This window comes from Sesamum indicum, linkage group LG11 (assembly GCF_026168435.1).
Source record: "Sesamum indicum cultivar Baizhima isolate 11 linkage group LG11, ASM2616843v1, whole genome shotgun sequence".
Lineage (NCBI taxonomy): Eukaryota > Viridiplantae > Streptophyta > Magnoliopsida > Lamiales > Pedaliaceae > Sesamum > Sesamum indicum.
In genome coordinates, this window is record NC_142667.1 from 748,004 (window position 1) to 764,776 (window position 16,773).

The 16,773-nt window shown below is 36.5% G+C and overlaps 3 protein-coding genes across 3 annotated transcripts; 1 reads left to right on the forward strand and 2 right to left on the reverse strand.

The window, feature by feature from the left end:
• Nucleotides 1-4,325: 4,325 nt before the first annotated feature.
• LOC105173112 (uncharacterized) lies at nucleotides 4,326-5,540 on the reverse strand. Its single transcript, XM_011094768.3, has one exon. It carries the CDS (start codon nucleotides 5,302-5,304, stop codon nucleotides 4,528-4,530), a length of 777 nt encoding a protein of 258 aa, XP_011093070.1. The 5' UTR covers nucleotides 5,305-5,540; the 3' UTR covers nucleotides 4,326-4,527.
• Nucleotides 5,541-5,757: 217 nt separating this feature from the next.
• On the reverse strand, nucleotides 5,758-10,785 carry BAG6 (BCL-2-associated athanogene 6). The gene is made up of 3 exons (XM_011094769.3): nucleotides 10,492-10,785; nucleotides 8,225-10,123; nucleotides 5,758-7,837 (listed from the first exon to the last, which is right to left on the reverse strand). Exons 2-3 carry the CDS (start codon nucleotides 10,052-10,054, stop codon nucleotides 5,867-5,869), a joined length of 3,801 nt encoding a protein of 1,266 aa, XP_011093071.1. The 5' UTR covers nucleotides 10,055-10,123; nucleotides 10,492-10,785; the 3' UTR covers nucleotides 5,758-5,866.
• A 1,524-nt stretch (nucleotides 10,786-12,309) lies between these two features.
• Nucleotides 12,310-16,463, forward strand: MGP4 (Nucleotide-diphospho-sugar transferase family protein). The gene is made up of 4 exons (XM_011094770.3): nucleotides 12,310-12,985; nucleotides 13,609-13,770; nucleotides 14,298-14,513; nucleotides 15,680-16,463. Exons 1-4 carry the CDS (start codon nucleotides 12,494-12,496, stop codon nucleotides 15,887-15,889), a joined length of 1,080 nt encoding a protein of 359 aa, XP_011093072.1. The 5' UTR covers nucleotides 12,310-12,493; the 3' UTR covers nucleotides 15,890-16,463.
• Nucleotides 16,464-16,773: the final 310 nt, after the last annotated feature.

Sequence of the window (16,773 nt, forward strand, 5' to 3'; positions counted from 1 at the left end):
CCCCCCCCTTCTCTTTTGGTGTTATTCCATAAATCACCTCAAACAATGATCTATTTACACAAAACCTCCTAATCTTTTTATATAATTATAAAATCATCCTTGACAGCCAAAAAGTAGAGATAATGTGTAATGATGTTGATATAAAAGCAAGGATGGTTTCTGTAAATAATATTAACATTTCTAGTAGGTGTATGTATAATTTTTCAAAAAATAGAGATGATTTGTATAAATAGATTATGGATCAAGAAACATAGATATAATTATCCCTTTTTATTTAACAGTATTTTTGAAATCATGATATTGATACAAGTTCTCAAGTTCAATTGATTTATTCTCATTCTATATATACATTTTTACTTTTAACTCGTCTTTAAAATATACTTTGCAACTATTGCAGCTAATTTGTCAAAATTACTATTTTTTTTTTTACAAAATATGGTACTTATTTTTTTTTTTGAAATATCTTCAAAAACTTACTCTTAGAAAAATTAAAAAAAAAAAAAAGAAGTACAAAAGAAAATACTAGAAGAAGTGGATTCCTTATACTTTTTCTTTTGTCCTAAATTTAGTTTTGGTATATACTTTTCCAACATTAACAAGGTACCCCTCTATGCCCCCACCACTCAAATGTGCTTCTCTCTCTCTCTCTCTCTCTCCCTCTCCCTCTCACTTCATTTTATTTGCCACATGGGATAAGATTTTTGAATTGAATTTTTTATTTTAAATTTTATAATATTTTTATTTTATTTAATATATACGCGTTATATATTAAAAAATTATATTATTTATTTTATATTAATTTTTTTAATATATATAACATGTATATATTAAATAAAGTAAAAGATATAATAAAATTTGAAATAAAAAAGTTGAATTTGAAATGCAATACTTGTTGGTTAAAGGCCATTTTCCAATGCATCCAATACACATGCTTTACCTAACCTCTTCCACTTTATACACATTGAATGCAAATTTTCACTCTTTTTTTTTAATTTTTATTTTTTTTGTCTTTTTGGCATTAACATTATAGTAGTGGAGGGCACAATCTAAATTTCAAAACTATTAAATTAAAAATCAACTAGTTAATTGATCCACATTATAATGTTTGAATTATATATAAAATAATACGCTAATTTTGAATTTAATTGATCGACATTTAAAAACACGTATGTAATTCAGTTATAACATTAATTATTTAATTTTGAATAAGCAATTGCTTTCCGTTCAGTATAAGTTAATGTATTGTCGTCTTTCATTTTACTTAAATATATTTATTTATATATATATATATATTTTCAAATTTTAGCATTTATAATTAAATTAAATTTTTCATAAGTTTAATTATATGTATCAACATAGATCGAACAACATAGCATTAATGATTTTGTAAATTCTACATAATTGAACCATATGTATATACACATAAGTACGGTAAATGTGAGCGCAAAATTATTTATCATTGTTAGATTATAATATGATGCATGGTTTTATAATCGTCCATCATATCATAGTTTAATAATTACGATGGGTCGAAATATGTTCAAACACAAGCTATTATGGACGCAAAGGAATTAATAAGTAAAAACAACATATACTTACGTAGTATAGCTTATGATTTTAAGTCTAGCTACAATTATGGAACGTACTAAAAATAGTACATATTGCAATAGATGTACATTAGTTGAAACTTTATGGCTCTAGCTAATTATTGGACATACACCAAACAATAATATTTCTCCGTATTATTTATATAGGATTTAGGTTTGGGACTATAATTATATGAAAATTCAATTTTCAAATTCATTAAATATGAGTAATTATATCGTTTATCACATTCAAATGTTACACCGCGTTCATTTATTTCATCCAATCTCAATTTTAAGTTGGAGGATGAAAGCTATATATATTATTCATATTATTTTAAAAAATACAGCAAAATACTCTCTATAATTAGGAGTGCACTAAATTCCCCCTTGCGTCGGGCTTGATTATAATCAATAAATATATTATTTTATATTATATTAATATATAATATTATAAAAAATAATATACTTTTTCTTTGTCATCTTCTTCTCCACCACGTCTGAGTGTCGCTGCTCTCGCCTGTCGCCACCCACCCCCTTCCCTTCTCCTCAACCACGGCGCCCCCTCCCCCTTTGTGCCACTAAACCGCTCTTTTGCCGTCCTTGGTTACAACCTTAAACCACAATATGATGAAATTGCACTATTTTTCAACAAAACTACCATTGTTTTAATAAATATATCAATGAATCAAAACAATAATACTACTTTTATTTTTTTTACCAATGCAAAAGATTATAAGTCACTTCGACTTAAACTTCAACTGCTGCCATAGCAAGAACATAGAACCCAAAATCATAGGTAGTTTATATTAATACTTACGAATTATCTATCAACACAGTTTTCAACTCTATAAACAATTTAATTGAAAATAATTAATTTGTGTGTGTAGCAATTGAAATAGCAGGCATAAGTGGGAGAAAGGACAAGTATGAATAGTTGGGGGAAAGTAGTTGTTGGAAGACAAGATGATTATTTGGTGGCTGGTATTCATAGTTCATCGTACAATATTTGGTGTTATCTTAGGTGTAGGGAGTAGTGAGTTTCTGTGGTCGGCAGTTCATGTCTTGTGTTCATCCCATGAATATTGTGGATAGAGATATATAATATAGGACTCTCTCTACCTACCACATAAACCATGGAAGATCACCAGACTATAATTAATTTATACTTATGAATTATGTATACATTTTATGTAAGTAAGTTTTAACTTATTTCTCTTTGGGTAAAATACAATTCAACCCTATGTGATTATAAAAATATTTTAAGAAAACTCTACCAAAAACACTCTCTATATTTTTCAAAAGAAATCAAAATACCCCTTTGATACTAAATGGTGTTTTACATGCGCCCTCCATGCAATTCTTCTTGATTTTTTTTGCATCTTAATTTATCAACCATTCGGTTTTGTTTGTCATAAATTTTACGATTGAGATTTTATATGATTCAAATCAATTATTCTTAAGTTTCTATATTTAACATAACCAAAGGTTCGTATTTAAATAAAAATAAACAGTTATATTTCACTAAATATGTACCGAAGATTTAGATTTAACACGAGATTGATAGTTTAAATCTTATTTAATTTAAATCAATATGATTTGATATATACATACAAATATTGATACATATTATTATTTGATATTTGACATGTACATATAAATATTCATACAAACGTTTCCTCCCCTACCGCATGTTTCCTCCTCCATGCCCCGTCCCTCCCTAGTGTCAGCGCAGACAGTAGTGGCCGGCACCGCCGTCCACTCTCTCTCCTTATACATAATATATAATTTTCAAAATATTTGAAATTTACATTATCTTCAGAAAGGATATATATTTTATATCACACGCTAAAATCTTTTTATGTCAAATAAATATAAACCATAAATATTGTTGATGAAATCCGAAACAATCATTTATATAATATTTAGATCTTACAACTTAAACATGAGTAGCAACTTAACTTTGCATTTAATATATAAAAGAAATACTAAAAATGCGTATTATGCACCTCTCACGTCGAGAGGTATTTTATTCAATTTAAAAAATATAGGAGAGTTTTTTATATTCTTTTTTATGCATCAGTATAATGAAAAGAAGGTGATAGTATTTATAATTTTACCCGAAACCCTAGTTTTGAAATATTATTTTGGGAAATTCAAGCATGTTTTTTTTTTTTCCTTCCCTGAATTGGGAATCTTATCTATCAACCGAATCAAGAAAACCCTAAATGGCATGAATCCTCCAATGCAAGGAACCTCTCTATACCTACTACTCTTCTGTCTTTAACATTATTGTTCATTTTCTTTAATTAACATTTTATAATTCTTCAATTAACTTGATAAAATATTGCTAATTTACAAATTAGTATAACTTCAACTATATGCTATAATTATTTATACTATTCAATTACATTAAGAAAATGACAATAATTTTTCATTAATTTACTTAATATATGCTTGATTTCGGAATAGTAAAAGTTTAATCAGCAATCAAGCCTAAAAATTTAATTTTAGCACTTACAGTGAGCGTTAATTCGTTAAATCAAACTCTATTCAGATTTAAAAAGTTAATTTTAGCACTTACATTGAACGTTAAATCAATATATCAAATACTATTAAAATTAATTTTGTGATAACACGTAAAAGAATCAGTTTGAATTCATTGTTATTGCTCTATTAATTTGATAAAGTTGATGAAGAAATGGAAATATGAAAGATTTATAATGAGTAGGAGATTAGAAGTTGAGATTCATTAGAGTGAAAACGAATTTATGCCAACAATTTTTAGTTATTTGTATTATGGTTGGAATTCTCACCGAAAAAGGAAATAGCATCTTAGCTGGAAATAACGGCTAACCGATTTTCAAACGGGGTGGCAATTACTTGCTTCATGTGATCTCAGTCGTCAATTCTACTCTCCGGGTAAACAAATCTTGGCCGTCTATCAATCATTCTCTTTAAAAGAATCCGCCCAGAACTCGAGATTCTGATCTGACGGACAGAATGGAATCTTCCTCTGCATCATCAACCCACAAAAAGACCCCCCACCGTCGGATTTTGCCCCTTTCGTCTTTCCCGCCATTTCTCGAACGGAGTTCCATTCCTTCAACGCCTTTGAAGCCGCAGATGAGGACGATGCCGTTGAGTCCACGCTGTCACAAGACTCTCCGGAAGACTGCTGGCTCCTCCTCGATCCACCTCGGCTCAGCCTCCGCTGCCGACGCGACTCGCTCTCCTTCTTTTCCATCAGCTCTCGGAAACTCACCGCCGAGACTTTCTCGAGTATCGCGTAATCGGAAGAATGGTACACCGCGGCAGCAATGTTGAGGACGCCTTGGAATCTGCCGGACGGACGCCGGATCTGCACGGCGGTAAACACGGGTGTACCGGTTGAGCCGGACGCCAGAGGCGTCGCCCTCTTAAGACACGTGCTCAGGAGAAAACGTACACTGCCAATTAGAATATCCTTGATACGTCCGACGACGAAGATCTCAACGGCGACGGCGGAGGTCTCCCTGGAAATGAACTCATTGGACACTCGGAACAGAAATTTGTCGTTCCAGTTGGGGTTTTCTCCGCCGAGTGAGTCGGTACAGGTTCGGAGCTTCGCCGCTGAGTTAATCCAGGTGACGGCATAGGTCTGCAACCGACGCAAGTTACCTGAAGGCGTCTTCAGACCCTGGGCGGAGATCAAATCAATCTCCAAAATCTGCATCTCCATATGCGCGTTTCTGAAAATCACTCTCTCTATCCATACATACTGTATCTCACCTGCGCAAACATTTTACTTCAAGAAACTTTCAACAAGAAACGAGAGAAAGAGAGAGGGGGAGAGAGAGCCGTGGCGACTGACGGGAGATTCTCTCTGACGAACTCCGGGTTTGGTTGTAAAGACTAATATAGCCCTGAAATCAGTTTCGGGCTTTCAATAAAGCCCATCACTTAACAAACCTGGGCTGGACTTACTATTGGGCCTAAAAATAGAGCAAATATAATATAATTGTCAGTTATTTTAACTAATCCATACGACAGATATTTTATACGTACTATATAATCAGTTTGAGTTCGACTGTCTAATTTGAGTTTTAGAATTTCCCACATACACATTGACGTGTCGTGGTGCATAATGAAAAGCAAGAAGGAAAACAGTGTGTAATATATGTTCATTCAAAGCTGATGAAGAAGGTGTTGAAAACCTTTTATTACGTTGAAAAACACACAATACATAAGACTCTCAGCCGAATTCAACACTCTAGCAACATACATATGAATGAACTCAGCTCTTACATGGCCACCCCAAGAGTTCTCTGTTTGGCAGAGCCATCAGCCGATGATCTTGGCGCTTTACATTGTTTCAACTTCAATTTCTTCTTCCTTGATAGTCTCCTCTCCAAATCCTTAACTCGTCCTGAGAGACTCGATATCGCAGTCAGCTGCTCTTCACCTGATTTTATCAATTTCTGCATCATGTCTCTCAACCTTTCATTCTCTTCCATCAGTTTCTTATTGTTCTCGGTTAGCTCATCCTTTGCAGGTGAAACCTGCCTCACACTAGGATCAACCTGAGTAATGGACATGTCTTTAGCTCCATCTGAGGCGACATCCATCCCATCATGAGTAGTATTTTGGTCCTCATTGTCAATCGCATCTTCAAGGCCCTGCTCTTCCAGATCTTTTGGTGGCAAAGAGTGCTCCGTGATATCTTCTCGACCTTTTCTGGTTGAGGCTTCCATTGCTGTTGTGTCTAACCGCGTTTCGTTCTCTTCCCGACAAGCTTCCATCATTTGACCTTCATGATCATATATGCCTGCATAGACACTTTCTGTTTGTCGAGTGTAGCAGTAGCACTCACCCGAATCAGCTTTGTCCACTTCAGATTTGTCTTCAGCCGTCTCCTTGACTTTAGTTATAATTGCCGCCTCATAAGTGTTTACAGTCTCATTGATGGGACTTATTTCCTGCTCTGAGATACCTTCTCGAGGCGGCTGACAAGGTGTTTCATTTTCTGTAGGTGCATCTAGTACCTCTTCTGCTGAGGTTTTAGTATCATTCTGAAAATCATCACGTAAGATGTTGCAAGCTGCAACCTCTCCCTTGCAAGATTCCGGTATTAGAACTATCTCCTTATCAGAGGCTTCTGAAGACTTGCACATGGCAGCATTGACATTCTCTGGTGGAAGAACTGCACCTCCATCAGCTTTGTCATCCACTTCCTCCTCTGTTCTAGACTTGATATCCAACTTGCAGTTGTTCAAAGGTTCATTGGTTGGACTAGTTTCTTCTGCGTCTGATTGGACATTAACTTCACTAGGGGGAAGATTCAATAACTTGTGCAATTCGACATGCTCTTTATTTTCTTTACCTAGGGTGTCTTCATGTGATTCTGAAGCAATGTGCTCTTTATTTTCTTCACCAGCGGTGTCTTCATGGAATTCTGGCGCAATATGTTCTTCAACAAGCCCTTCCACTGGCTGCTTGAAATCACCATCTTTGCTTGTTTCCCCATCAATCTCTCTGTGATTCTTGCTTTCGCCAAGTACTCCTAGCGGAAGCTCAGTTGATTCACTTTCAAGCCTGTCATCATGAGCTGGAACAAAATCAGCGCCTGCGCCTGAGGACTCATTCTGCAGAAGTGGCGTTTCAGAGCTTTGCCCAGGCTCATCAGCTTCCTCGATTGAGGACACAACATTTTGATGCACTTCAATGCTCTTCTCATCCTCACCCTCAATCGTAAGCTCTGACACTGACTCTGCTTTTTCCTTCTCTTTTTCACACTGCTCTTCTCCACTTTGATGCACTTCATTGCTCATCTCATCTTCACCCTCGATTGCTAGCTCTGACACTGACTCTGCAGCTTCCTTCTCTTTTTCACACTGCTCTTCTCCAGTTGGAGTTGCCTCAAAACTTTGCAAGTTCTCATAGTTAGATCCTCTATCTAGCTGGCTCTCTTGTGCCTCCAATAAATCAGATGGGTAAGCAATTGGAGTTGCCTCAAAACTTTGCAAGTTCTCAAAGTTTGATCCTCTATCAAGCTGGTTCTGTTGTACCTCCAATAAATGAGATGGCTTTTCATCTGCATTCTGGGATGATATAACCTTGTCAGTCTTGTTCAAAGCATCTCCTTTCCGTCTTGTGACTGACTCCTTTCCAGATGTATTTTCAGATTCATTCGTTAAGGAGTCGAGTTTCTCCTGAAGACTCACAAGCTCTCTCACCACAGATTTTCTGACTTCCCTGATGCTCGGATGCAACCCCTGGAAAAAGAAGAAGGAAGGAAAATCACATCAGTATCTCTGACGAAGAGTTAAACCTAAATCTACTACTAGACGTCCCAGGAAGAAACAAAAATATGAAATTTCCCAAGGAAATAAAGAGACAGACATGAGCTAGTTGCATAAATGCGAGTCCGAGAATAATCATATTCATGAAGAAAGGCACAAATGAAAGTGAGATCTTCTTTACTCAAGTAGAATCAATAGAAAACATAAATGATAAATTACGCAAGACCATCTAGCAAACCATCAACTGATGGTAAAACCACAAAGGGACAGATAAAACAAAGTGTAATTAAGGAGTCCATAAATAGTTTACGTGGGTATACACGTTGAATTTAACATTCTTTGAACAGTTCTTTCACATACCTGAACCATGTCCAGTTTTAGCAGAAGGCTCATTATAGTTTCTGCAATAATGTTCCTTTGCTTGCTATGGCCTTGGCTATCAGGAGATGATTCCATGGCTTGAATAAGATGCTTTACCTCATCTATCTGGTCTCGCACTTTGGCTATCTGTTTCAGCTTCTTTATGGATTCCCACCTGCGTATATCAAAGCCTCTGTAAGCTGATTGAATAATGACAGCTGCTTCCTCCTCCGACAGTTTTGTTTTACTAGATTCCTTTACTTCATCTGCTCCCACTTCTTCAGTTCTGAATGATTCTTCATTCTTCCCTCTTGCAGATTCAGCATCTTCTATGTGACCTCTGGTAACTTCTGCATCAGTTTCAGCTTGTTTCTGAGAAATATTTTCCTCTTCAGATTTTTCCTCTCTTTTATTGATTGAAATTTCTTCCGACTTGGGAGGAACAACGATACGTGTTTCCATGTTTGCATCCCTGCTTTTTCCTTGCGGGGTTTTCCCATCAACAACCTCAATGGTTTTTTGCCCCTTGTCTTTCTTAAATTCATCCTTATGGATGTTATCTGGCTCTTTACTTTCTGATGGATTATGGGCCTTGCTTGTTTTATTGGAAGGCTTGTCTGGATTCTGTTTGTCACCGGGAGGACTTGGAGAACGTGAGGTTCCATTTGCACTTTTCCTCCTGGGCAAGGGGTCAACTCGCAAACAGACAGGAGGTAGCTTCGGTGATTTAGGAGGAGAAGTGGACTTTCTCTTAGCACCATCTTTAGGATCCTTCTTTTCTCCATTATCAAGTTTCACTGCTCCATTATCAGGGGTGCCTTTCATAGAGGCATCTCTTTCTTTATCCTTGTTACTGGAAATATCCTTATCCTCCTGTTGCTTCACTTCCCTCACAGGGATATCTTTTGCCCGAGGGGAAGATTGGCCACCAATTTTATCTCCAGTGATAGTGGAGTTTTGCTCACTGCCAGAACTCTTCTGTGATCCGAAGCTCTGTCTCATATTGGCACCGTTCACCTTGTTTCCTTCATTTTCGTGTTGCCCGGCGTTATATGGTATCCAGAGTAATGGAAATGGAAAACTTCCCTTACCATTATCTTGCTGAGAATGGTTTCTTTCTCCATCTCCCCTTGGCTTTGACGATACCAGATTATTCAAATCAACAGGATACCATCCATTCCAGAAAGCTGGCTGCTGCTCAACAGTTTTCCCATTATCATGGGGCGGCACGTTAACGGACCCACCTTTCAGACCCTCCGAGTTATTAACCATCCCATGCTCTCTATTGTTACTGTAATCACGTGGAAGCCACACAATATGCGGAGGTTTGTTTTTTAATTGAAATGGAACCAGAGAGTCATTCTTCCCCCTTTCCCCATCAGGTTCTTCCTCTTCAATCCTTACATTTTTCTGTTGTTTCTGGTTGGGTATATGATTAGGGCACCCGCAACAATGATGATCCCTGGGCACAATTTTTTCATATTCATACCGTGGCTGCTCCATTGGATAACTCGGTGGAGGAGCATACCGAACTGGAAAAGGAGGATAAGTTCCAGGACAATGAACAGGTGGCACATGAGAATAAGGAGATCCCCAAGCATAATGGTTTGGGAAATAAGTATGGTTACAGCAACCATGGCATGCTACCGGAGGCACGTAGCCGTAGTTGCTGGCCCACGGCCAACATTGGTGATTCATCGGAGGAGGTTGAACAGGATTCACATACATTGGCATTGGGACAGCTTCATTTCCTGGATAATAACCAGGCCCATAATGTAGTTGATCCTTCTGGTAGGGATATGACTGCATGTTCTTATATATAGGATCCATCTCCCGTTATTGGAATAAAGGCCTTCGTTCAGAGACTACGCAGAGAAGAAGAAAGCAAAGAAATCTCTCCTACAAAAGTAGAAAATATAGCATAACAATTACCAAAATGCAACCATAGTGAAATATAATCAAGGAACTAGAAAAGGAAACAAGAAATCCTCAACCCGTATCAGAAGATGCATTCTCACACCCATGGTGAACATATTACCTTGATAGAAATACCACTTAAATCCATATGCCACTAACTTATACTACAAATCAGCATCACAAATTCAAAATCTAGACCGACATTCGGCTGTAGTAAGCTCAATTTTAACACAACTCACATTGCATTCACTTTCTCTTTAACCATATATGAGACAAAGTAGCAAACAAGAGATCGCTACCAATCAATCGCAAAGAAGAAAATCAGCGGAAAACATCGAAGAATCACTTACAATTAGCAGAAAGAAACGCAAGACCAAGAAAAAAAACAAAACCCTTCCGAACAATCCACAGATCCTGATGACTGAGTTACCGGCGCAGAAAATCGATCCACCAACCCGAGAAATTCCGCTACTTAATTCCGAAGAGCGCTTCCTTTTCGATCGTTGTTTCTTACTCCGTTCTGAGATTGTGAAGTTCGGAAAAGCTAGAAGACTTAAATAGGATCGCGAATGGCACCGGTTTCAATCTATTCCACCGGTTTCCAGATGTTTCCCGCGATTTCAACGGTCGAATTGTCTGGAGAGTTTGATATTTACCTTGCCAAGTGTAATGGTAGGAAGCGGAGAAGGGTTTTATACTCTGTTTGCGGGTCTAGATTAAGACGCAACTGGAGAAGAGTTAAGAGAAAGTGACAATGACTTGGCAAGTTCCAATTGGAAAACAGCGGAAAGAATTTGAGAGGCGTACGTGCAACGGGCTGTAGAGAAAAGCAAAATGTCATCCAGATGTTTCTCCAGAATATCTTTTATTTTTAAGATTAAAGTGATTGAACAACCAAAATATCTTTGCATATTGCTACCTTTAATTCTTCTTTCTTATTACTACTTAACCCATTATTATTACTATTATTATTATATTTATTATTACAATAGATTTTCTCAGCCGTGTTATAATTATAAATACCCTTTTATCGTTTGAAAAATTATTAATATCCCTTACAATATGCCATCATAGGGGTATTTGCTATATAATTATTAATTTCATAAGGTATTTATAATTTTTCAAACAACGATAAAGTATTTATAATCACAATAATTTTAGGAGAGTTTTTTTTTGTAATTTACCCTAATTTTGTTTAGTTTTATTGCATTACAAAAATATTCAAAAAAATAAAGGACATATTTATAAAAACTTCTACCTTATTCACAAAAAATGGTGTTTTTTTTTTAAATTAATATGGATAATTAGAGGGTGTTTGTAAAAATTTCTGGTTTTAGAGAAGTAATTTTTATAGAAAAAGCTGAAAGTTATAGCAAAATTGAAAATGGGCGGTGTTTATAAAAAAAGTAAAAAATAAATAAAAGTTAAATCAGATAGTGTTTGGAGAAAAATCACTTCTAAAATAAATTTAATTAATTAAAGACGCTTTTTTTTTTCTTATATGTTAAAAAGATAATATTTTTGCTTACTATTTCACTTTTTGTATATAATAATTATTTTTTTTAAAAATAATAAATTTTATTTCGATTAGCATATTTCATACTTATTTTTTTTAAAAAATATATATTAATTTAATAATGCTCCCATTAAGTAATATAATTGTTGATTCATACACAATTATTAAACTTGCATGACGTCAAAAATAAAAATTATTGAATTAATTAATCAAATTGTAATATACGAATGAAATAATATAATTAGATGATATAGCAAAGAAAATAAAAAAAATTAAAATATTAAATATGTGAAAGTGTAAATTTGATTGTTGTTAAATTATTCAAGTTATTTGAAAACTCAAATATACAATTTTAAAAATAAATTAAAAACGATAAAATTGAATTAAGACTGCTATAATAATTGTAAAGTAGCCAAAAATAAAATAAAATTTATTTATAAAAGAATCACTTTTGATCTAAAAAAATATTTTTATTAGCCGATTCAGATGCAGAAACTGTCATTTCAAACACTTTAAAAATATTTTTTTAAAATCAAAAATTGAAAAACACTCTCCTAAAACGTCGGAAAATAGTGTATAGATAACAACCTCCGCCAGGCCCAAAATTTTGCATAGTGAGCTGGTCTATAAACATCTCAAGCTACAAGGCCCATGGCCTACTGAATTCCAATTCTATACAGACCCATCTCACTCGCCGTCGGCCACTTCTTTCACCTGAGATCTCTCTCTCTCTAAACACCCCCATAGCTCCACACTCGAGAATTACATCAATTTCTGTTAACTGTGCAACGATTCCAACTTAATCGCAAGAACAAGAACGACTGAATCAAGAAGAAATGTCATCATTTCTCCACCAAAGATCACTTCAAGCTGCATCATCAGACACCTTCGAGTTATCCCCTCGATCCCGCCAAAATTACCAAAAACCCACTGTCGCTCTCCTCAGCCGCGGCCCCGCCTTGCTCCTCCTCCTCCTCTCGCTGCTAGTAATCCTCGGTGTGATTTTTCCTTACCTACAGTCCCCCATTTCCCTCTTTTCGTTCAAATCCTGGAGCTCCGGTTCCAAGTGGCGGGAATACACGCTCCCGGATGCGGCTGCTTATGTGGCGAAGAACAATACGCTGATCGTGTGCGCGGTCAGCGAGGCTTATTTGCCGTTCCTGAACAACTGGCTGATTAGCATTGCTCGGCAAAAGCAGCAGGATAAAGTTTTGGTGATTGCGGAGGATTTTGCTACGCTTTACAAGGTTAACGAGCGGTGGCCAGGGCACGCCGTCCTGGTGCCGCCTGCACTGGAAGCGGCAGCAGCTCATAAGTTTGGATCTCAGGTAGTTTCCCGTGGAGTTTAGGGTGGTTTAATATCTGGTGTTTGTGTTTATAGTTTAGTCCATTTACACAGGAAATTGATGTTGGGTAGTTGAATTTGACTAATGAACTTGATTTTGTTTTCTGAATTTGACAAATTATTTGTTGAAGGGTATGTGAATAGTTGAGATAACTGAACAAATCTTGAAGTCGGAAAGTTTAATAATATGGATTGATATAATAAGTTGGTCTGATATTATACATAGGAACTTTTACTACCGCAACCAAGAAATTTGGATGTGGATATTGGGCGTATTATGTTATTTGAGAGAGTGATCACGTGGGAGTATGGAGGACTGCTGTCTTTGAAGTTTGAGATTGATACACATTGCTATTTGGCCCTTGTATGCTACTGGTGGTTAGTTATTTAGTGGGCATTCTTTAATAGATTGGTGAGAAAGGGATGCTTGTTGTTTAGCACGAGTATTTTGTGATGAAGTTGTTAATAGGTTACTAAGCTTAAGTTGCCAATTCTTCATGAACTCTTGAATGATGTGCAAGCTTTGTTACTTCCACAGAGTTATATTCTTCTATCTATTATTTATTTCTTGTTACTAAAGTTATCATCTGTGGTTTGATGTTGCAGGGTTTCTTCAATTTTACAGCTAGAAGGCCGCGTCATCTCCTGCAAATTTTGGAGCTTGGCTATAATGTTATGTACAATGATGTGGATATGGTCTGGTTGGCGGATCCCTTTCCTTATATGGAAGGCGAGCATGATGTGTACTTCACGGATGACATGGCTTTTGTAAGTCTGTCGATTGCTTCTTAAACAATCATCTATTACAGCGGAGGTAGAAGTAGATGCGGGCCATGCAGCAACTGAACTTTATTCTTATCTGCAATAAACCATGTATACAGTAACTAATGACCAGATTGTCCATAATGATCCATTTTCCAAAAATATATTCTTGGACAACTTGAATCATGACTCCAGAAAACACAAGCAGAAAGTGCAGCTGTAGTCTGTATTTGATTTCCTTTATCTGTATCTGGGTCAATATAATGGAAAGAGTATAGAACAAAATCACTGCTATCTAGTGCTATTTTCAAGAAGAGAGAATCAGACAGAAGGAAAAGGAAGACTAGTTATGTTTCAACTTTCAATCATGGCGTCATAACTCTTAGATGAACTATAGAAGAAACTTAGAATTTAACCAGTTGGCCTATTCTTTTGGAACTTGTGGTGTTATTCAATCATAGTGCAGGGCATTAACAGAAATTTTGCTCTTTTTTATCAATAGTGAAATTTTTTCTGCCCACTGAAACTGCCAGGTGAAACCTCTCAATCATTCTCACGGTTTGCCGCCTCCAGGGAAAAAGGGTCGTCCTTACATCTGTAGCTGCATGATTTATCTACGCCCCACCCCAGGGGCAAAATTAGTTATGAAGAAATGGATTGAAGAACTACAGGCCGAACCTTGGTCTAAAGCAAAGAAAGCTAATGACCAACCTGGCTTCAATTGGGCATTGCTTAAAACTGCTGCACAGGTAAACATGTGATGCTGTGTGACTATGTTTCCATATTGAGTTAGATGACTGCATTGCTCGAAGCATGTGTCTGCAAAATTGTGCATAGCATTTATGTTGGGTGCTATATATAGTTCAGCATCACGCATTAAACCCAAGGGGTTGGGGAGAGTTTAAGAGTAGGTTCGACTGGTCGACCAACTCCTTTGGGATTTACTAGTGGGTAATTTGAGGTTATAAGTCTTGGTGGGACTGAGGGGTGCATTGATCAGAAGTGATGAAGAATGTAAAAGCCCCTTTTCCTGCCATGAATTTATAAAAATGACCTTTCTTCATCACTCATCCTCTTCGTAGTTGTTGGGTGTGTGGTCATTAAAATCCGTGATGATGAAGCAGATAGTGGGTTCTTTAGTCGACTTCCCTTGATTTGGACCATTTTATAAACTGGATGAAGGTTTAGTTACCTGCTTCTATTTATTCGCAGCGCCATTTATGCCATTGAAATCGTAAATGCTACTGCTAGAAGGATATTGCCAGTCAACTTAAATAATCCTTTTGAATCAAAGTTAACTTATGCATGCTCAAATATCTGACGTGTTATCATCTCAGGAGAGATTATCTCTAAGGCGCTTTTTGATCCTTCATCTCTTCATCTACTTACTTATTTGAGTGGTTACTATTTGCAGGACCATGAATTCACATCTTTGTTTATCATCAATTTCTTATCTTCTCTTTGGCTACTTATTCTGATTTTTCCACAGAGAGCTTGCTCTTAGCTAATTCTATTGAACATGATAAATGTTATGCACGGTGACAAAGTGCCATTTAATTGCAGGCAATGGTGCCTTCTTAATTTTATCAATGATGCGGGCTACTACAGTTGGAAGCACATTGCATGCTTGTCCTTGATGCTTATAAGAAATATTATTGATGCCACTATAAATGTTCATGATGATGCTAGTGGAAATCTGCTGTGTGCAATCTATCCTTGTGTAGTGATAAATTTTTGAGTCCTGAGGATCTCAAGAAAAATTTGAATCCTTTTAAGTTTTTTCGTGCAAATTTTCTTTCTAGGCAAATCTCAGGCATGGATCAAGTTCTTGTGCTTCCTTATAGAATGATTGCAGTTCTTCTCAGATTACTCGTGCTCCCTTTTACTCATTTATAGTGTCTCAATCTCGTTTCAGGTGGACATGTACCTGCTACCTCAAACCGCGTTTCCAACTGGTGGTTTATACTTCAGGAACAAGACATGGGTAAAGGAAACCAAGGGAATGCATGTTATCATCCACAATAACTACATAGTCGGTTTTGAAAAGAAGATCAAACGATTTCGTGACTATGGTCTCTGGTTGGTGGATGACTATGCCTCTGAGTCCCCTCTTGGCAAAATATAACGAGCTGTAGAAGCCTTATTGAACCGGCTTTTGTTGGAGTACTACATAACTTCTTCCAGAAAACAACCACGACATTTTTCTCACAACTCCTCAATTCTGACTGCAAATTCAGACATGCCTGTCATTTGAGGCTTGAAATCGATGTGGATGACAATGGATAGGCAAAGGACTCTGTCTACAAATTGTGAGGCGAAAGTTGAAGAGATATATCACTTAAGCTTTTCTCTTTGCTTGCTGTATACATTGGGGGGCAGTCGACATGTAATTTCATGCAATTTTGTTTCTGAATATGATCTTGATTTTGCTTATCCAATTAACAGGACCCAGTTGTCAGATTACTGAGCGTCATCCACCAATTATCAGTCAAATGTGGGTTGGAGTTCGATCACCTCTGTAAGACTTGTTTAGTTCTTTATTGTTTATACTATATACTGGTGGTCTGAACGATTAATCTTCTTTCACTAGGAACATATGTAGAAAATTGGTGGATGTATAGTCATTAACATTGTATTAGACGCATGGACGCCTTGGAATTTTATACGCTCCGTATTGCTGGAGAATTTTTCCGGTGGAATCGTGTTTGTGCTTTCCTCTAAACCTCTGCTGCTGGGTTGATAAACCTCCACTTCTAAACTACTTATTTTACGTCCAGTGTTCAGAAAGTTAACTTTGTTCGGCCTCTTTAAAAGCCACTGCAAAAACTTCATACAGACTCCAGTTCTGAAAAAGAGCATCAAACGTTCCCAGAAATTCACTCAAGTTGCATCTGGGGAGTTGCAATTTCAAGTAATGTGGGACTTTTACCAAATTTTAGTGGGTTAATTACACTTGCACCATCTCTAAAAATTTGAAATTACACTTACACTTATGCAAAATTTTCCGTT